The 22,391-nt window shown below is 33.6% G+C and overlaps 1 protein-coding gene across 1 annotated transcript; it reads left to right on the top strand.

The window, feature by feature from the left end:
* Positions 1–14,425: 14,425 nt before the first annotated feature.
* KCNE2 (potassium voltage-gated channel subfamily E regulatory subunit 2) lies at positions 14,426–22,288 on the top strand. The gene is made up of 3 exons (XM_051984939.1): positions 14,426–14,559; positions 21,111–21,146; positions 21,292–22,288. The coding sequence occupies exon 3, from the start codon at positions 21,307–21,309 to the stop codon at positions 21,676–21,678; it is 372 nt and encodes a 123-aa protein (XP_051840899.1). The 5' UTR covers positions 14,426–14,559; positions 21,111–21,146; positions 21,292–21,306; the 3' UTR covers positions 21,679–22,288.
* Positions 22,289–22,391: the final 103 nt, after the last annotated feature.

Below are 22,391 nucleotides of genomic sequence, written 5' to 3'. Positions count from 1 at the left end.
TATTATCTAGTTTAAAAATTTATCACACTGGCCATGTCTAAAAACACATGTTCCTTCTGCATTTTAAGTTCATTTTTTTTGAAAAAAAGGAGAGAAGCATGTTTTTTCTTCAGTCTTCTGGACTTTGGGTTATTTTTATGCTAAATAGAATTCTAAAGTATTTTAAACTAGGATTTTTTTTTAAATGTCATTTTATAAGTTGTTCTCCTGATTCTTCTCATTTCACTCTGCTCTAAGAGTGAGGAACCACCAGGTATCCCATGAACTTAATGTAATAGTCACCTGCCAGGAAACACAACTTGCTAGTGGGTTAAAGAGGAGGGTGCAAAGGAGGAGGAGGAGAAGAGGGATCCTTACTATTACATTTGAACTCTGTTATCCATGACTCCTATTACAAATAGGAATTCTATTTATACCTATAACAAAGGAATGATAATATAAATTTTTGTGAGGATAAGATAAGTGATATAACATGACGACTCTGACTTATTATGAAAAATCCTGTCCACACTCAGAGAACAAACATTGTCTGAGGACAGATAGCAGAACTCTCTCTCTCTCTCTTTCTTTCTCTCTCTCTCTCTCTCTCTCTCTCTCTCTCTCTCTCTCTCTCTCTCTCTCTCTCTCTCTCCCTTTCTCTTACTCTCCCTTTCTCTTCCCTTCCCCTCTCTCTTTCTCTCTCTCTTTATTTTCAGGGTTTTTTCAGGGGGAGAGAGATCTATGTTTTCTTTTACAACATGACTTTAATGAAAATATTTTGCATAATTTCACATGTACTTTCTTAATGGGGGATAGGAGGAGGATTAAGGGAGTGAATCTGGAACTTAAAATTTTAAACAAAAGTAAAACAATTGTTTTATATATAAATGGGGAAAAACAAAAATATTAAAGAAAAAAGATAAGATATATAGATAATTTGCCTTACCTTTAGTGTCAGGGATAGAATTAACATGCAGGTTTACTTATCTTGTCAAATCAGGCTTTCATTCAGACATGTGCTAGAGCCTACTCTGAGTAGAAATTAGTGATCACTACATTTCAGGACTTGATTTATTATTTTGTTGATTATTTAGGTTTAAGAAAGTATTAACAATATATATTAAACTTAAAACTATGTTAAATAATATGCTTACATTTTTCTTTTGAAAACCTAACTGTTAAACATTTACCAGCATGCCCCTATGAGTGTGCTTTATAAACCTTGCTTCAGTTCAGTAGGAATATAGAATAAAGCTCAGGGAAGAAAGTCATCAACAAACTGTAGTCCTAGTAATGATGATGATGATGATGATGATGATGATAAATAATGCCTGAAGGTTTCAGAGTGCTTTATACCCGTGCTTTCACTATAGTAGATATGTTTTTTTTGAGAAGCTACCCAAATTTGGGACAGCTAAGTGGTACTATATAGAATGCCAGGTCTAGAATTAGGAAGACTCATCTTCCTGAGTTCATATCTGACTTCAGACATTTATTAATTGTTTGAACCTAAGCAACTACTTTACCCTGTTTGCCTTAGTTTATTTATTTGTAAAATTAACTGGGAAAGGAATGGCAAACCAGTCTAGTATCTTTGCTAAGAAAATCCCAAATATGGTCACAAAAAATTTAATACGTCTGAAACTCAATGACTAAACAATAACAAACCCCAAATTTGTGTAACAATTACTTCAGGGTTGCATTGTTAAGATCCTCCCCATATCCTCAGACCAGGGACCTTTGTGTATAATCATTTCATGGTGTCTTGTGTTCAATCTACTTGGGCAGAAAATAGGAATTTCCTATTTGTCTTTACACATTCTTCTCAGACACTCCAGCATTCAGTACATACCATTCATAGAGAAAACACTGATGGAATCAGGTACTGGAGAAGAAAGAAAACTTCACTTCTAGCCTTGATTTCACTTACTTGCTTAGTGTATATAAAATCATCTCTTTCCTCTGGGCTCTCAGTTAGCAACCCATGATATGGGTTAGACTCAATAATCCCTAAATTTCTTTCTAGTGCTAATATCCTGAGGTTTTACTTCTAATAAGTAAAGCGAATAATAATAATAATAATAATAATACCTCTAATAAATAAATTTTTAAATGGAAGGTAATTCCATTAAAGCAGGTAATTATTCTTCTGTTCCTTTTCCCCAACAGCAGATGGCATCATATCCCTAAAAGAAACTTCCAGGATACTGGTGTTTGACCCAATTGAAATGTCTGAATTAACTTTCCTAGTCAATTTTAGTTTTACCTGTGTTAGACCAAATTTGTGTCAAATAGCATAGAAGGAACCTGGTGAGATGTATGTTAATAGCCTTTTTCAATTGAAGGTATATTTCTTTAAATATTTAGATTCTAATAAATTTTTCCAAGAAAAATAAAATGTTTTTCTTGTCCATTATTGTTATTAGGAAAAATAGCAATTATGTTTTTGCTAAGGATGCTAAAGGATAAAACAATTGAGAAAGATTTGTATTAATGATGTATTAATGTATTAATGATGGCATTGGTCAAATCACATTTTCCCTCTTTTTTACCCTTGGCCTGATGTGGTTTTTTTCTTCGTCACCTCAAGTATGGATCTTAATTACCTCTGGTTTTTTTATCCTGGTTTCTTTGCCATTGTAGTAAACACATTTCTTGCATGTAGCTTTTTGTAAATAGTTGCATATTCTATCTCTATAGATCTATAGGATCTTTTGATCCTATTCACATCTCCTATGTAGAAATACAATGTCAAATTTTCTTGGAAAGTCTTATCTTCCAATTGATATACTCAGTGAAAGGTACTATGTTATAAAGAAGAGATTAGTAATCAGGAGATAGGTTCTTTTTGGTTTACATTTTTAAAAATCATTTTTACATGCATTTGTAATCTATTAGTTACAAACACACACGACCAACTGAATAACTCTTCCCACCCCCCAAAAAAAAGAAAAAGAAAAAATTTTCATAATAAATATGTATTATCTAGTTTAAAAATTTATCACACTGGCCATGTCTAAAAACACATGTTCCTTCTGCATTTTAAGTTCATTTTTTTGAAAAAAAGGAGAGAAGCATGTTTTTTCTTCAGTCTTCTGGACTTTGGGTTATTTTTATGCTAAATAGAATTCTAAAGTATTTTAAACTAGGATTTTTTTTTAAATGTCATTTTATAAGTTGTTCTCCTGATTCTTCTCATTTCACTCTGCTTTCCAAAGAGATCTTCATAGTGTCCTCTGAAACTGTTCATTTCATCATTTCTTCTGGGTTAACAATATTTCATTGCATTTATTTGTTGTTGTTTGTTTAGTTATTCCTCATTTGAACATCTACTTGGTTTTCAATTTGGAGCTCCTACAAAAGAGCTACTATAAATGTTTTTGTACTTCTTGCTTTGATCTCTTTGGACATATAGGTTTGATAATGGTATAGCTGCGTCAAAGGACATATATAATTTTTTTTGAAGCTTTCTATTTTCAAAACAGATGCAAGGATAATTTTTCACCATTGACTCTTGCAAAACTTTGTGTTCTAATTTTCCCTTCCTTCCCCCCACTCCTTCCCTTGATGACAAATAAATCAATATATGTTAAACATAGTAAAGATATATGTTAAATACAATATAGGCATAGAGATTTATACAATTATCATGCTGCACAAGAAGAATCAAATCAAAAAGGAAAAAAATGAGATAGAAAATAAAATGCAAACAAACAACAAAAAGAGTGAAAATGCTATGTTGTAATCCACCCTCAGTTCCCCCAGTCCTCGCTCTGGATACAGATGGCTCTCTCCATCACACAATGATTGGAACTGGCCTGAATCATCTTATTGTTGGAAAGAGCCTTCTCCCTAATACAGTGTTGGTGAAACTGTGAACGGATCCAACCATTCTGGAGAGCAATTTGGAACTATACTCAAAAAGTTATCAAACTGTGCATATCCTTTGATTCAACAGTGTTTCTACTGGGCTTATATCTCAAAGAGATCTTAAAGGAGGCAAAGGGACCCAGATGTGCCAAAATGTTTGTGGCAGCCCCTTTTGTAGTAGCTAGAAGCTGGAAACTGAGAGTATGCCCATCACTTGGAGGATGGTTGAATAAATTGTGGTATATGAATATTATGGAATATTATTGTTCTATAAGAAATGATCAACAGCATGATTTCAGAGAAGCCTGGAAAGACTTACATGAATTGAAGCTAATGAAGTGAGTAGAACCAGGAGATTGTTCTCAGCAACAAGAAGATTATACAATGATCAATTCTGATGGATGTGACTTTTTCCAACAATGAGATGATTGAGGCCAGTTCCAATGATCTTGTGATGGAGAGAGCCATCTGCATCCAGAGAGAGGACTGTGGGAACTGAGTGTGGCTCCAACATAGCATTTCACTCTTTTTGATGTTCGCTTGCATTTTGTTTTCTTACTCATTTTTCTTTCCTTTTTGATTTGATTTTTTTGTACAACAAGAGAATTGTATAAATATATTTACACATATTGGATTTAACATATATTTTAACATATATAACATATATTGGATTGCTGCCTATTAGGGGGAAGGAGGAGAAAATCTGAAACACAAGGCTATGCAAAGGTCAGTGTTGAAAAATTATCTGTGCATATGTTTTGAAAATAAAAAGCTTTAAAAAAATTTTTTTAATTTTTAACCAGTTCCAAATCAATCATTTTAATTATTATCATTTTGTAGTAGTTTGAAAGCTGTTACTTATCTCTTTTATACTTTTTCATTACTACCCTTGAGACTCTTGACCTTGTTTTCCCTCCATATGAATTTTGTTATTATTTTCCTAATCCTATAAAATATTAATTTGGTATTTGGTTTAACACCAAATAAGCAAATTAACTTAAATACCCTTATAATTTTTATTATATTGGATTGGTATATCCATAAGCAGTTAAGATCTTTCTATTTAGATCTGTTTTTATTTATGCAAGTAACTATGTGACTGTGCAAGAAGTCAATCTACAAGTATTTATCAAGTCTATAGTATATACTGGGCATTGTGCTAAGTGCTAGGAATATTAATAAAAATAATTTTAAAAGTAATATTCACAAAAAATTGTATTCTAATGGTGGATAAAAGAAGTATATGTACAAGAATACACTGTATAATTATAAAGTTAATTAAGGAAAATCTATATCAACTACTTAAATACATGGTAGTTTGGGAGAAAGAAAACTAACAGTTAAAGAGATCAGGAGAAGTTTCCATACAGAAGACTGTGCCTGAGCTGTATCTTAAAGGAAGAGGGGGAGGTAAGTGGGAAATGTATTCTAGGCAGGGAGGAATACTAGTGCAAAGGTATAGATAAGAGGAATTTAGCTAGGTCACAGAGCTGAGGGTGAATGATTTATGAGGCAATATTCAGTGAAGTTGGAACTATAGGTTGGAACTAAATTGGGTAAGGATTTAAAAGCTAAACAAAGTAGTTTATATTTTAATCTAGAGGCAATATGAAGCCAATGGAGTTCGTTAAATAGGGGGATCACTTGGTCAGATCCTTGCTGAAGGAAACTAGTAGCATTGTATAGGATGGACTGAAGTGGGGGACTTGAGGCAATGAGACTAATTTGGAGACTGTTTAAATAATATAGGCAAAAATCAAGAATAAAGAACAGGAAGGATGAGCCCTGGATCTCAAGTATCTCTTTGAGAAACCAACCTGAATTTTGTTCTGACCTTTCCCAGCACAAGAGCAGGACCCTAAAAGGACAAACATCAGACTCTAGTCATGGTTGCCAATACCCACTAAAAGCCTCATCTGCTGTTTTCTGCCACTAAGTCAGGCTACAGAAAACTCTATTTCTCAGAGCATGTCACTCACATCACTTGTAATAAAAGGATTCTTTGTAACTCAATAATAATAATTATTATTATAGGCAAGAAGTGTGGAAGTCCTGAATTAATATAAGTAATGAGAGGTCAGATTCAAGAGATTTTTGTGAACTTAGGAATAGCAAGATTTGGCAATTGATTGGGTAAATGAAGTGAAGAAGAGTGAAAAGTCCAAAATAACACTGAGAATTAACATAACAAATATGAGACTCTGAAAAGATGAAGATGTCTTCAACAGAAATAGAGAAGTTTGGAAGAAGAAGAAGTTTTCGGGAAATACTTAATAAATACAGTGTTTTGAGTTTAAGATGTCTCCAGGAGGCATTTAGATGATGCAGTGGATAGAGGACCTGAGTTCAAATCCCAGCTTTAGATACTTAATATTTCCTAGCTGTGTGGCCGTAGGCAAGTCACTTATACCCAATTGCTTTTTTTTTTTGGGGGGGGGGAGATATCTCTGGGACCTCCACTAGGTAACTGATGATATGGAGAGAAATTTCAGGAGAGAAATTAGGGGTAGATAGGTAGTTCTGAGAATCATATGCAAAAGCATAAAACCATTGAATTGCTAGGTGACCAAGAGAGAAACTATAGCAAGAGAAGACTATAGGAAGTATAAATGGAGTATATAAAAGGATATGGCTGAGAACAAAACCTTGGGGAATGCCCATAGTTAAGGAGAAGAGGAAAGAATATCCAGAAATTGATCAACATTACTGACTATAGCAGATAGATCAAGATGGGAAAAGATCAGAAAAATAGAGTCTGTTTATTTCCAGTTATTTCCCCTTTTTATACCTTAATACCCTATGTAACCAAAACAACACTGGGCATGGGCATGTATATACTGTGTATGTGGGACCACATGAACAACTTGCTATTGCATGTAGATGACTCTTTGCCACCTGGTGTCACTCTGCTTCAATCACAACACAGGTTGTGATTTCTGACTTCTCAGGAAGGCCAAGAGCTCTTGGGGAGATGGGGAGCCAAACCAGACATTGTCAGCAGGTTCCCTTTGGGCTGAAGGATCTTCTACCTCACTCAGAGTTCTCCCCCTGTCTGTGGCCCTCTACAATTATTGACATCTAAAATAGGGAAATAGATGGAGAAAAGGAAATTGACACTAAGTGTAATAATTCCATAAGTTGGAATTTAAATAACATAAATTAATTATTATAAAAAGGACAAAAAAACTCCTTAAATACTGCCTTAATCAGCGGCTTTCTTGACAGATCAAGTTATATAACTGCTAAAGGCAATACCACTTTAGAATAAAAGGTCATTTGTAAAACCATTTAGATAAGGCTGGTGGAAGATTAACCACACATTTTAAAAGGTGAAAAACAGTGGAAGGAACAACACATTAAGAAAACTTGGCAAGAGTGGAACTAAGTAAAAATCACCCCAAAGGCCTTTAAGATAGAAATTGGAACGACAACAAATAGATAAAAGGAGATGAAGGGAAATCATTATAAGGGAAATCATCTCTTTTGACCATCTAGGATAGTGAAACCACCATTTGTTTTTAACTCAATAGGACATCATCTAGGACATCAAAGTCATATATATATATATATATATATATATATATATATATATATATATATATATATATATATATATATATACATACATATATGTATATATGTATGTGTATATATAAAAGAAAGATAACAACAATGAACATTTATATGGCATTTTCTATGTTTAAAGTACTTTACAATAATTATTTTATTTGGTCCTCACAATAACTTTGAGAAATAGGTGCTATTATTATCTCCCATTTTACAGATGGGGAAATTGAGGCAAGCTGAGATGAAATGACTTGTCTAGAATCACACTGCTAATAAGTATCCCAGGTCAGATTTAAACTCAACTCTTCCTGAGCTGTATCTTAAAGGAAGAGGGGGAGGTAAGTGGGAAATGTATTCTAGGCAGGGAGGAATACTAGTGCAAAGGTATAGATAAGAGGAATTTAGCTAGGTCACAGAGCTGAGGGTGAATGATTTATGAGGCAATATTCAGTGAAGTTGGAACTATAGGTTGGAACTAAATTGGGTAAGGATTTAAAAGCTAAACAAAGTAGTTTATATTTTAATCTAGAGGCAATATGAAGCCAATGGAGTTCGTTAAATAGGGGGATCACTTGGTCAGATCCTTGCTGAAGGAAACTAGTAGCATTGTATAGGATGGACTGAAGTGGGGGACTTGAGGCAATGAGACTAATTTGGAGACTGTTTAAATAATATAGGCAAAAATCAAGAATAAAGAACAGGAAGGATGAGCCCTGGATCTCAAGTATCTCTTTGAGAAACCAACCTGAATTTTGTTCTGACCTTTCCCAGCACAAGAGCAGGACCCTAAAAGGACAAACATCAGACTCTAGTCATGGTTGCCAATACCCACTAAAAGCCTCATCTGCTGTTTTCTGCCACTAAGTCAGGCTACAGAAAACTCTATTTCTCAGAGCATGTCACTCACATCACTTGTAATAAAAGGATTCTTTGTAACTCAATAATAATAATTATTATTATAGGCAAGAAGTGTGGAAGTCCTGAATTAATATAAGTAATGAGAGGTCAGATTCAAGAGATTTTTGTGAACTTAGGAATAGCAAGATTTGGCAATTGATTGGGTAAATGAAGTGAAGAAGAGTGAAAAGTCCAAAATAACACTGAGAATTAACATAACAAATATGAGACTCTGAAAAGATGAAGATGTCTTCAACAGAAATAGAGAAGTTTGGAAGAAGAAGAAGTTTTCGGGAAATACTTAATAAATACAGTGTTTTGAGTTTAAGATGTCTCCAGGAGGCATTTAGATGATGCAGTGGATAGAGGACCTGAGTTCAAATCCCAGCTTTAGATACTTAATATTTCCTAGCTGTGTGGCCGTAGGCAAGTCACTTATACCCAATTGCTTTTTTTTTTGGGGGGGGGGAGATATCTCTGGGACCTCCACTAGGTAACTGATGATATGGAGAGAAATTTCAGGAGAGAAATTAGGGGTAGATAGGTAGTTCTGAGAATCATATGCAAAAGCATAAAACCATTGAATTGCTAGGTGACCAAGAGAGAAACTATAGCAAGAGAAGACTATAGGAAGTATAAATGGAGTATATAAAAGGATATGGCTGAGAACAAAACCTTGGGGAATGCCCATAGTTAAGGAGAAGAGGAAAGAATATCCAGAAATTGATCAACATTACTGACTATAGCAGATAGATCAAGATGGGAAAAGATCAGAAAAATAGAGTCTGTTTATTTCCAGTTATTTCCCCTTTTTATACCTTAATACCCTATGTAACCAAAACAACACTGGGCATGGGCATGTATATACTGTGTATGTGGGACCACATGAACAACTTGCTATTGCATGTAGATGACTCTTTGCCACCTGGTGTCACTCTGCTTCAATCACAACACAGGTTGTGATTTCTGACTTCTCAGGAAGGCCAAGAGCTCTTGGGGAGATGGGGAGCCAAACCAGACATTGTCAGCAGGTTCCCTTTGGGCTGAAGGATCTTCTACCTCACTCAGAGTTCTCCCCCTGTCTGTGGCCCTCTACAATTATTGACATCTAAAATAGGGAAATAGATGGAGAAAAGGAAATTGACACTAAGTGTAATAATTCCATAAGTTGGAATTTAAATAACATAAATTAATTATTATAAAAAGGACAAAAAAACTCCTTAAATACTGCCTTAATCAGCGGCTTTCTTGACAGATCAAGTTATATAACTGCTAAAGGCAATACCACTTTAGAATAAAAGGTCATTTGTAAAACCATTTAGATAAGGCTGGTGGAAGATTAACCACACATTTTAAAAAGGTGAAAAACAGTGGAAGGAACAACACATTAAGAAAACTTGGCAAGAGTGGAACTAAGTAAAAATCATCCCAAAGGCCTTTAAGATAGAAATTGGAACGACAACAAATAGATAAAAGGAGATGAAGGGAAATCATTATAAGGGAAATCATCTCTTTTGACCATCTAGGATAGTGAAACCACCATTTGTTTTTAACTCAATAGGACATCATCTAGGACATCAAAGTCATATATATATATATATATATATATATATATATATATATATATATATATATATATATATATATACATATATATATATATATACATACATATATGTATATATGTATGTGTATATATAAAAGAAAGATAACAACAATGAACATTTATATGGCATTTTCTATGTTTAAAGTACTTTACAATAATTATTTTATTTGGTCCTCACAATAACTTTGAGAAATAGGTGCTATTATTATCTCCCATTTTACAGATGGGGAAATTGAGGCAAGCTGAGATGAAATGACTTGTCTAGAATCACACTGCTAATAAGTATCCCAGGTCAGATTTAAACTCAACTCTTCCTGACTTTCTATTCATTGCTTCACCTAAATTGAAGAAAACAAAGATACTAAAACATCTGGATTAGTTCGAGTGGACACAAAAGATTCTGTGCTGGAACTAACACAATTTTAGAGCATTGAAAGAGGAAAAGATTTTTTAAAGTATGAAAGAAATATTGATCATTATTACTGTAAAAAAAGAAGAAAAAGAAATTACTGATCTATATGTTTACTTTTCCATTTGTGCACAATTTTTTGCAATCACTGCATAAATTAAAGCCATCAAAATTCCATTTAAAATAAATGCAGATAATATTAACTATTTGGGAGTCCACCTGCCAAAGGCAAAGTTAGGAAATATATGAACACAATTACAAAACACTTTCCATGCAAATAAAGTCATCTAATCTCTTGGAAAAATATCAAGTGCTCATAAGTAGGCTGAGCTACCATAATAAAAATGACAATACTACTTAAATAAATCTAATGATTCAGTGCTATACCACTCAAACTCCAAGAATTTACTTCACAGAGCTTTTTTTTTTTAATAACAAAATTCATCTGGAGGAACAAAAAGTCAAGAATTTCAAGAGGATTAATTAAAATAAATGCAAACGAGGGTGGCCTAGCTATACCAGACCTAAAACTATATTATAAAGCAGCAGTAATCAAAACCATTTGGTATTGGCTAAGAAATAGAACAATTTTCAGATAATGAAAGTAAAACCATTTCTAATTATATGAAAATGTACTCTGGATCACTAGTGGTCAGAGAAATGCAAATTAAGACAATTCTCAGGCACCACTACACATCTTTCAGATTGGCCAAGATGACAGGAAAAGATAATGACAAATGTTGAAGGGAATGTGGGAAAACTGGGATATTAATACATTTTTGGTGGAATTGTGAACTGATTCAACCATTCTGGAGAGCAATTTAGAACTATGCCCAAAGGGCTATTAAACTGTACATACCCTTGTTCCAGCAGTGTTTCTACTGGGCTTGTATGCTAAAGAGATTATAAAGAAGGGGAAGGGACCCACATGTGCAAAAAATGTTTGTAGCAGCCCTTGTTGTAGTGGCAAGAAACTGGAAACTGAATGGATGCCTGTCAGAGAATGTCTGAATAAGTTATGGTATATGAATATTATCGAATACTATTGTTTTATAAGAAATTATCAGCAGGATTATTTCAAAGAAGCCTGAAGAGACTTACGTGAACTATGTAAGTGAAGTGAGTAGAACCAGGGGAACATTATACATGGCAACAACAAGATTATATGATGATCAATGCTGATGGACATGGCTCTCATCAATAATAAGGTGATTCATGCCAGTTCCAAAGATTTTATGATGAAGAAACCATCTCCACCCAAAGAGAAAACTGTGGGAAATGTGGACCACAGCATAAGTGCTCTTTTTGTTGTTGTTTGTTTGCATTTTGTTTTCTTTCTCATTTTTCCCCCTTTTTAATCTGATTTTTCTTGTGCAGCATATTTGTGGAAATATGTATAGAAAAATTGCACATGTTTAACATATATTGAATCACTTGCCATCTAGGGAGGGGATGAGGGGAAAGGAGGGAAAAAATAAGAACACAAGGTTTTTTAAGGGGGAATGTTGAAAATTAAACATGTATATATTTTAAAAATAAAAATTTCATTCATCAAAAAAATAAGTTGAAGGCATCTTTGAGAAGGGTATCAGAAGGCTTTTGAAAAAATGTTATTTATATAATAGTTTGAGACTTATGAAGCAATTTATTCATAATACCTATGTGAAGTAAATAATTCAAAGATTATTAATTTCTGTTTACAAATGAGGACATTTGGACTCAAGAGGGTTCAATGAATTGTCTATAACTGGAAAAGCAGGAGCAAGAACCCAGTTCTAATAAAACATAATTTAATGTTAGAAAGCAGAATTAATTCTGGATTTGATTCTTATTAGTTTTGTAACCATAGATAAGTTATTTAGCCTCAAAACCTCAGTTACCTCAACTGGCAATAATATTTTCACTCCCTTCCTATGGTTCCCCCTTTAGAAGCTATCCCAGTTTTCAGTCATGAGTTGAGACCCATAGACAACACACCTAGAGTTTCAAGGTATGCTCTTTACTGGCCCTCTTAAAACTATAATTCACATTCACCTACCACTGAGCAAAGCTTTAGTAGTCTATAGACACAATTAGCTCAAAGTAAATGGCATAGTAAGAATAATAGCTACAAATCTCCCACAAATACCCAAGGTCAGTGGAAAGAGGAGGCACAAACTTAGGAAACACTGGTAGTAAGGCAAACACAAATAGAATATATATAACTAAGGAAACTCACACATCCATTACTGCAGGGCTCCAAGGCCTTTCTTCACTCAATGGTTTTTGGTATCCTCTTGATATAGCATCTTTGCCAGAGAGTTCACCCAGCTGGCTATCCTGAATGTCCCTTTTCCTAGCTCCATGATTGACTCTTCATAGCTAATTGTCTCTTTATTTCACAATTGGCTTTCTTTTCACTCCTTGATACTGTTTCTTGCTTAGAAATTTAATTGTATCTGTGTATCAATCTCTCCTCCAGAGGCTGGATGAGATGCCTACCACAGATTGGTCAGCTCCACTGCAACATACCACGACTATTGGATGGGGAGAAGAGAAAAGTCCTGTCACCCACTGCTTCCCTCTGTCGTAGGAGTCATATTCCACAAAGGTGCTTCTGGCTTCCAAGACTTCTGCTGTTCAGTTGTCTTCAGGGCTTGGCAGATTTTGATTTTTAAAAGCCATTAAGGGCATAACCAATCATTGGCCAGTGAATGCCAAGTTCCTTTCTTATTCAATCAAGAAGCATTTCCACTTATTAAGGGATATTAGGGAGTGGACACAGCTTTGAATTTCATTAACTTAAATACATTTCCTCTGTCATCTGCCCTTGATTTCTGCTATTACATCAACTGAGCTGGGGGTAGCCAGCAAATTGTCTTCTCGTTCTTCACTACCCACCTAACAGAATTGTTGTGAGAAAATAATTTTGTGATTAGTTAAACAGTATGAAAATAAATTATTGTTCCAACTCTATCATTAACATGCTAATATCTCTATTGGTACAAATCATAGAGCATCCATGTTTTCTTATCTTGTATTATTCTTGACCATGTTCTCTTGCAAATTCTTCTAAAAAAATGCTAGAAACCTTCCCCTCGATCTTTTGAGTACAGAGTATTGCTCTTGCTCTATTATCTATTATTTCTTTTTTTTAAACATCTCTTTTATATCCTTTATGCCATTTCTCTTTCACAATTCTCCACCAGTATTATGCTACAACCTACTCACACCTACCATGCACCTGTTTATTTTTGAGTCACCTTACTTTTAGTTGTTTGGAGAATCTATCTGATAGCCCATAAATTTTAGATATATAGGATCACTGAGGAACGATGGTTAAAAAATATTGTTAAACATATTTAACATATATTGGAGTACTTGCCATCTAGGGGAGGAAGTAGAGGGGAGTGGGGAAAATTTGGAACCCAAGGTTTTGTAAGGGTCAATGTTGAAAAATTATCCATGCATATGTTTTAAAACTAAAAAGTTTTAATAAAAAAGTATTAAAAAGATTAGCCTTTGTTTCAGATCAATCTCTGAGCAGAGATTATCTCATTCTTTGTATCCCTGGTTTCTAGTGCAATGCCTAGCACAAAACAAGTACTTAATAAATGCATATTGCTTAATTGATTTTGAAATACAACTGGAAAAGAGTAAGCTCTAAAATAGCTTATGTTGAGATAGCTAAACTGTAAGGATGCCATTCCCTTCCCCCTTTCTCTCCCCTAAATCATATTTAACTCCAAGCTATGTACTTCCTCATTATACACAATGGAGGATGAGTAGAGGTTTTTTCTCCTCATGAAAATCTAGACGGGGAATTTTCTCCCTGAGGCAATACCACTAAAGAAGCCAAAGCCAGGTTTGGGGAAGATGATGTTATCTTTTTACATAATTATTAAATGGGTCCAACTGTGCCCATAAGAATGAATTCTGGTTGAAACTGGCATTATGGAATCCAGGCAGAGAGCTTGTCACCAAGCAAACCAGGCCAGAAATAAAGGTTAATTTCTATTGGTTATTTAGTATTTAACTTTCACATAAGATAAGATTAAATATTCAGATAAATGAAATCCTAGCACCATAGAAATGAGCTGACAAGCGTGTAACTGGACACAAATTACAAACGCTTAGTAAGCTAAGATTTATTTGCTGGATTGAAGAGCATTATACTAGGATTAAACAAGATTTAAAAGAGATTTCTCTGCCTTTCAAAGAATTTTATATCATACTAACAACATACCAACAGGTAAGTTATGATTTCATATTATTTATTTTTTAATGGATTAGTTACCAAATTATTTCTTTTAGTGTCCAAGAAATTTTTAAAACTGGTAATTATTTTCATGGTACAATGCTTTTCTTTTTTCTCATGATAGACCCCTTTCTACTACATGCTTAGAAAAATAATGGCAAATAGTCTTCTAAAGTAACATTTATATGAAATATAAATAATTTTATTTCCCTATTTTTAATGTGGTAATGAAATAATATATTCTTCTTATATCCAAGGATAATAGGACCATCCTACTCTTTGTTAGAATAGGCCCTTGGAGATAAAAACAAGATACTGTTTCACTGGCATTCTTGTGTCCAGTTACATAAATAACTTAATTCCTGAACAGTTCATGCTCAGATTCTATCCTTGCTACACTTTATATTAAGGCTTCTGCAGCTATAGCCTTTTTTGGTGAATTAAAATCAAACCAAATAAATCATCCAGAATCTTAATCCTGAGATATCTGAGATTTGTCATTTGTAGCTATATCTTAAAGAATCTAGAAGTTATAGTATTACTAGGTATGAAAAAGAATCTATTCTAACAGTTTTTTCCAGAATGTTCCTAGATTCTTTGCTTTTTATTTTCTGATCTTCTCTTCCCAATTCTACAGAATGCTAGCCACAAACATCAAAAATTTCTCTGACCACATTTCTTTTATAGCATTACAATTATGAAATAATTGACCCCTGATACTTTATTTCACAGGAAGCTGTGTTTTCTTGAAACTCATATAGAGCTTTAACAAGGGGGAAGCAAAAGGTGTGTTAAGGAGAATAATACAAATAAAATTGTATAAAATATTCATTTACTGTGCCAAGTAATTCCTTACCCCTTAAATGCATTTATGTATAAAAGTATGTACAAGATTTTATATACTTTCCAGGGATGAAAAGTAAACTAGTTTCAGTAGTTAACCAATTCTTTTATTTTTCCCAGAATAACTATTACACTCTCCAACTGTATCAAACTTTTTCTCTCTCCTCATCAGACTTCCTATACTAGCTGCCTCTTCTTCTGGGCTGCTTTAGGTGAGAACCCAGCTAGCATCCTTTATGAGAAACAAAAACCATCAGTCACAGCTACTTTATATCTCAAAACCTTTATCATTTCTATTCTTAACTTCTTTGCTCTAGTAGCTGTGGTGGCTGTTTGGCTTTTTTCCGTTTTCTCCCCATTTACTCTGGGAACTCTTTCCTTAAACATTCACTTTCCATCATGCTTACCTACTGGCAGTTCTTTACTACCTACAAACATAAATATACCTGTTATTTCATATCCCGTCCAACATTTACTCTTCTGAGATGGATCTTTGGGGAGGTTATCTATATTTGATTTCCTCACTTCCCACTTTCTTATCAAATCTTTGCAATTTGGCTTTCATAACTTAGCACTGTACTGACACTATTCTCTTCTAGGTTACCAACAATCTCATGGCTGCTAAATCTAATTGTTTTTACTCATCTTGAATTCAAATCTGGCTTCAAACATCTGTAACTCTGTTTGCTTCAGTTTCTTTATCTGTAAAATGAGCAGGAGAGGGAAATGGCAAACCATTCCAGTATCTTTGCTAAGAAAACCCTAAATGGGTCACAGAGAATGGGGCTTGATGGAACAAAATAATTAATCCTTATCACAATTGATAATTTGATTAGCTTATGTTTTCATCCTATATAATTCCACTATATATAATAATTACATAATCATTTATAATTCTAATCTCTTTCCAACTTCAGTGTGACCCCCAGAAAATCTACTTCTGTAAAGACTGATAGAGAGAAATATGCACTTCTGAATAGACAAATACATTTCCTGAAAAGAAATCAATCAACAAATAATATTAAACTCCTGCTATGTGCCAAGCATTGAATTATACACTGGAGATACAAAACTACAAATAGTCCTTGCTATGGGGGCTCTCAATTTAGCTGGGGGGAATAATTTATACATACATACATGCAAAAAAAATAGATACAAGGTAATTTTGGAGGGAGGGCATTAACCAGAATTAGGAAAGATTCTTTATAGAAGGTTGAGTTTGAGTTTTAAAGAACAGTGGGAATGCTAAGAAGTATATGTGAAAATGGAGTATGTTCCAGGGATAAGGGACAATGAGTTCAAAGGTATGGAGACAATATGGAGTACCACACATGAAGAACAGAAAGAGGGTCTGTTAGGCTAGACCATAATGTGTGTGAAGAAGAGTAAGATACAGTTGTAAGAACAACAAAATTTGAATAAATCATAGCCTACTTGTATTAGAGTTTAAATTTCCCATCCCCCTTTACCCATTTTTCTGCCCTTGTTTTTCACAGGCAAAGCCTTGGAAAACTTTGTAGGGAGCTACACTAAACATACTACTAATATAAAAGTCATAGAAGAAAAATCGGTTTCTTCACTATCTGTTCCCATTCCTTGTCTTCTGAAATGATTTCTCTTCAAGATTCCTGGGTAGCCCCAGGAAAATGTCCTCAGGATACTATTCCCAAAAGAAGTCTCCTTTGCTCTTTCAATGTCACTCTTGTTCAGGCTGCACAAGCAATTTCTGCTCAGAACACAGCGAGAGTATGAATCCTAGAAATGGCAGTGTTAAAGGAAAGATGCAAAACAATGCATTATATCACAGAACTTTGAGTAAATAAGTCATTCCAATTATTATAAATATCCACATTAACCATAAAGAACATATGAAGGAAGATGCTGTCTACATCTTGAGAAAAAATGTGATATATGTGACATCACATATACAGTGATATTCTATGATAAATAAAAGTATATGTAAAATGATTTTATATATATATATATGTATAATGGTAACCATATCTAGGGTATGTGGTAGGGAAGAGGGGGAAAAAAAGTGGGGGGTAGATGTTTATATGATAACTTTATTTGAATAGCAAATTGTACATAACAGATTTGCAGTTTCATGTGCCATCTTTATTATTATTGTTATTGTACTATGTTATGGAAATGCTTGTTTTATTCCATAAATTTTAAAAAATAAATAAATATTCATTTTTAAGCCACACTGGAGCTTGTGAACAATCACAACTCTGACAAGTGCCATTTAGGATAGCTATACCTTACTATTCCCCAACTTTTGTTTCTTTGGTTTCTCATAGAAAATAAAGAAGGTAAATCATGTATATCTGGGGCTCCTAAGGGACTTCCACAACAGCTAATATATTCCATCTTACTCCTCATAATTAATTTTTTGTTCTAACTAAACTAGATATTTTGGGGGGTGTTGTACACTGTTCAGCAATTAGTTCTCCGGGAAAAAAAACATACTTTTATATTTAATCTGCATATATAATCTGCATTATGTAATACTGATCTCCATTTTTTTAAATCTAAAAGATCAACAACAACAAAATCAAGCCCTGATTTGATTACCAAGATGCCAATATACTGAATATTTAAGATTCTATTTCCTACCTCTCGGCTTTTCCTATTTTTCCTTATATCTTAAATGCTTTTCTTTCTCACCTCTGCCTTATAGAATATATGTTGTAGTTGTTCAGTCATTTCAATCATGTCCATTTCTTTGTAACTCCATTTGGGGTTTTCTTAGTAAAGATATAGGCGTGGTTTTCCGTTTCCTCTTCAGTTCATTTTACAGAGGAGAAAACTGAAGAAAGCAGGATTATTACAGCTGGTCTTGAACTCTTCCTAACTCAAAACCTGGCAGTCTTCAAAACACAGTTATGAGATGATTGCTTTCCTTAATAATCAACACTATCTTTCTCTTGAAATTACTTTTCATATACTTTAATTTCTTGTGCACATATTGTATGTTCTCCCTCCTCTCCACTCCCTCTCTAGATGGCAAGTAATTCAATATATGTTAAAAACATGTGCAATTCTTCTATAAATATTTCTACATTTATCTTGCTGCACAAGAAAAATCAGATCAAAAAGGAAAGGAAATGAGAAAAAAACAAAATGCAAACAAACAACAACAAAAAGAGTGAAAATGCTATGTTGTGATCCACATTCAGTCCCCACAGTCCTCTCTCTGGATGCAGATGTCTCTCTCCATCACAAGTCTATTGGAATTAGCCTGAATCATCTATCTCATTGCTGAAAAGAGCCATGTCTCACTTGTTATAATTTTAATGCCTTATTTTCAAATAAGGACTCTCACTGTCCTTTTGCTTTCTAACACAGATATGCTTCTGTGTAGAATACTTGAGGCATATAATAGCTGAAGGGCTTCATCATGTATCTGCCAATTTTATAACCCTATGATTTGCCTTAGGTTTCACACAGTAGACTTAAATCCTCATGATTAGCAAACAAGCAGACAATAGAAAGGAGATCTTTTAAAATTATAATTATTAAGATAATTATAAAAGAGGAAACTGCCAATTATCACAAATATTCTTCAATACTGTACTAGAAATACTAGTAAGAGCAATAAGAAAAAAGACAATGAAGGAATCAGAATGAAGAAGTAAAAGCATCTCTTTTGCAGATGAAATGATGATATACAAGGAAAATCCTAGAGATTCAACTAAAAAGTTAAGTGAAATAATTAATAATTTTAGCAAAGTAGCAGGATATAAAATAAACTCATATAAATCATTTCTATATATCACCAATGAAGCCCTGCAAAAAGAGAAATTAAGGGATATTTCATTTAAAAGAAGTATAGACAATATAAAAATACAAATATAAGAGTATACCTACCAAGACAAATCCAGGAATTATATGAACATAATTATAAAATGATTTTTATTCAAATAAAGTCAAATTTAAGTCATTGGAGAAATATTAATTATTCATGGATGGGATGAACCAATATAATAAAAGCTATTCTACCTAAACTAATCTACTCCTTCAGTGCTATCCCAATTAATTACCCAAAATTCATTTGGAAGATCTAGTAGGGGCAGCTAGGTGGCACAATGGATAAAGTACCAGCCCTGAAATCAGGAGGACCTGAGTTCAAATCTAGCTTCAGATACTTAACACTTCTTAGTTGTGTGACACTAGGCAAGTCACTTAACCCCAATTGCCTCAACAAAAAAGAAAAAAAAAATCTAGTAATAAAATTCATTTGGAAGAACTAAAGGTCAAGAATATCAAAAGAATTAATGGGAAAAATGTAAAGGAAGCAGCATCAGCTCTTAAATTGTATTATGAGGTGGCAATTATCAAAACTTTTGGATCCTTGCTAATAAATACAACGGTGAATCAGTGGAATAGAGAAGATGTATAATACACAATAATAAATGATTATAGTAATCCTGTGTTTCATAAATGTAAAGATCTAAGCTTTTGGGATAAGAAGTTACTATTTAATTTTAAAAATGCTGAGAAAATTGGAAATCAGTCAGAAGCTAGATATAGGTCAATATTTTATACCATTCACCAAGATAAGGTCAAAATGGACATATAATCTAGAAGAAAGATATCATATGCAAATTAGAAGACTATGGGCCATAGCAGTTGTTGAATAGGAGAATTTATGAATAAACAAGAATAGAGAGCATTGTGTCATGTAAAACAGATAATTTTAATTACATTAAATTAAAAAGATTGTGTTCAAGTAAAATCAATGTAGACAAGATGGAAAGAAAAAAATTTGCGGAAAAAATTTTATAGACAGTTTCCCAGATAAAGACTGCATATCTCAAATATGTAGAGAACTGAGTCAAATTTATAAGAATATGAGTCATTCCCCAAATGATATGGATATCCAGATATGAAGATATTACTGGATCAAAAGATATGAGCAGATAGTTTTTGGAAAGAAAAAATCAAAAATATTTGCAGTCAGATAAAAATGCACCAAATCATTAGTGATTAGAAAAATGCAAATTAAAACAACTGAGATATTATCTAATATCTATCAGATTGACTAAAGTGATAGAAGGGGAAATGACAAATGTTGGAGAGAGCAATCTGAAATTATTCCCAAAAGATTATAAAATACCCTTTGACCTAGTAATACCACCATTAGTCTGTTTCCAAAGGTGAGCAGGGAAAAAAGAAAAGAATTTATGTATTCTAAAATATTTGTAGTAGCTCTCTTTGTGGTGACAAAGAACTGGAAAATGAGAGGATGTCCATTGATCAGGAGATAGATATATAAGCTGTGGTATATGATTCTGACAGAAGACCACTGTGTGGGAAGAAATGATGAATAGGTTGATTTTAGAAAAAAAAAAACATGAAAAAAGTACATGAAATAATGCTGAGCAAAATGATCAGAGCCAAGAGAACATTGTATACAGTAATAGCAATCTTGTTCAAACTGTGAATGACTAAACTGTTATGAGTGATATGAACATTCAAATCAACGACAAAGGACTTGTGAAGGATGATGCTATTTCCCTCCAGAGGGAGGAAGGAAGTCATATAGGAAGTCTGTATTTTATGGTTTCACATATATATCTATATCAAATGTTGGTCTTCTCTAATTTGGTGTTGAGAGGGAAGGAAGGAGAGAGATACAACTCAGAACTCAAAATGTAACAAAAAATACAAAAATTCTTTTTTATTATTTTTTTAAGGACAGCCCTTCCTTGACTTTCTGGCAATCCCCACATGTAAGTACATTTTCATTTGTATGATTCACGATCTAGAAATCAGCTTGAAAAAGATATGTTCAAAACGGTAGAAGGAGATTTTTTTAAAAATTGGAATGATCCTTTTTTTTTAAACCTTCAATAATTCATTTTGTCTTTCTAATAGAAGTTTGTGAGAAACATGTCCGTTTTATCGAATTTAACACAAACATTGGAAGATGCTTTCAAAAAGATTTTTATTACTTATATGGACAACTGGCGCAGCAACACAACGGCAGAACAAGAGGCTCTCCAGGCCAAAGTCAATGCTGAGAATTTCTACTACGTCATCTTGTACCTCATGGTGATGATTGGTATGTTCTCTTTCATTATTGTGGCCATCCTGGTGAGCACAGTGAAATCCAAGAGGCAGGAGCACTCTAATGACCCATACCATCAGTACATTGTGGACGACTGGCGTGAAAAATACAAAAGTCAAATTATGAGTCTAGAAGATGCCAAAGCTACCATTCATGAAAATGTTGATGCGACAGCATACAAAATGTCTCCCTGATGATTGGGAAAAGTTCAGTCAGAAGACATGAAGCGATTGTCTGCCCCCTCTCTGCATACCTATACATGCCTATGTATTCTTTTATAGGCGCATATACACATGTGTGTTTAGTACACTGTATATGTATTATTCTAAGCAAATGCTTATTTGTATTAGTATTTTAGCTAAGTAAGCAGCATGAGGATGTGCATGTGTATATGTGTGTGCATGTATACATATATGCATGTGTGTATATTCCAAAGATAAAAGGAGTGAAACAAATTGATGGCTTGTTTGAGAGAAATTAAGTTCTTTCCTTTCTGATGAAACCTCTAGAGCAAGTCAGATAATAAGCCAATGAAATGGAGTAGTATCTTAAACTATGTTACTCATATTTAACATAGTATTTTATGTTATATACACTCTTTATTCTTTAAGCACTGTAAATTTCCTTTTCCAAAAAACAATAAAGTCAAATTTTGAAGCGAAAAGTTTTGTATATGTGGGTTTTTTTGTTTTGTGTGTGTTTATGGTAATATTTCTCTTTTTTGGCATTTAAGTTCAGCATTAAACAAAAAATAAGCAAAGTCACAGCTGGCCCCACAAACTCAGCAAGAATGGTTACAAAAACTACAACCTAGTAATATGCAGGACGCACTTATCTACGCAGCAGAGAATTGTACACAAGAGATTTTTCTTCCTTGTGCCCTGCCCCCTACATAAGGGACGTCTAT

Source organism: Antechinus flavipes, chromosome 3, assembly GCF_016432865.1.
Source record: "Antechinus flavipes isolate AdamAnt ecotype Samford, QLD, Australia chromosome 3, AdamAnt_v2, whole genome shotgun sequence".
NCBI classification, from domain to species: domain Eukaryota; kingdom Metazoa; phylum Chordata; class Mammalia; order Dasyuromorphia; family Dasyuridae; genus Antechinus; species Antechinus flavipes.
Note: the sequence above shows the minus strand (reverse complement) of the source record. Positions and strands in the feature narration are given on the sequence as shown.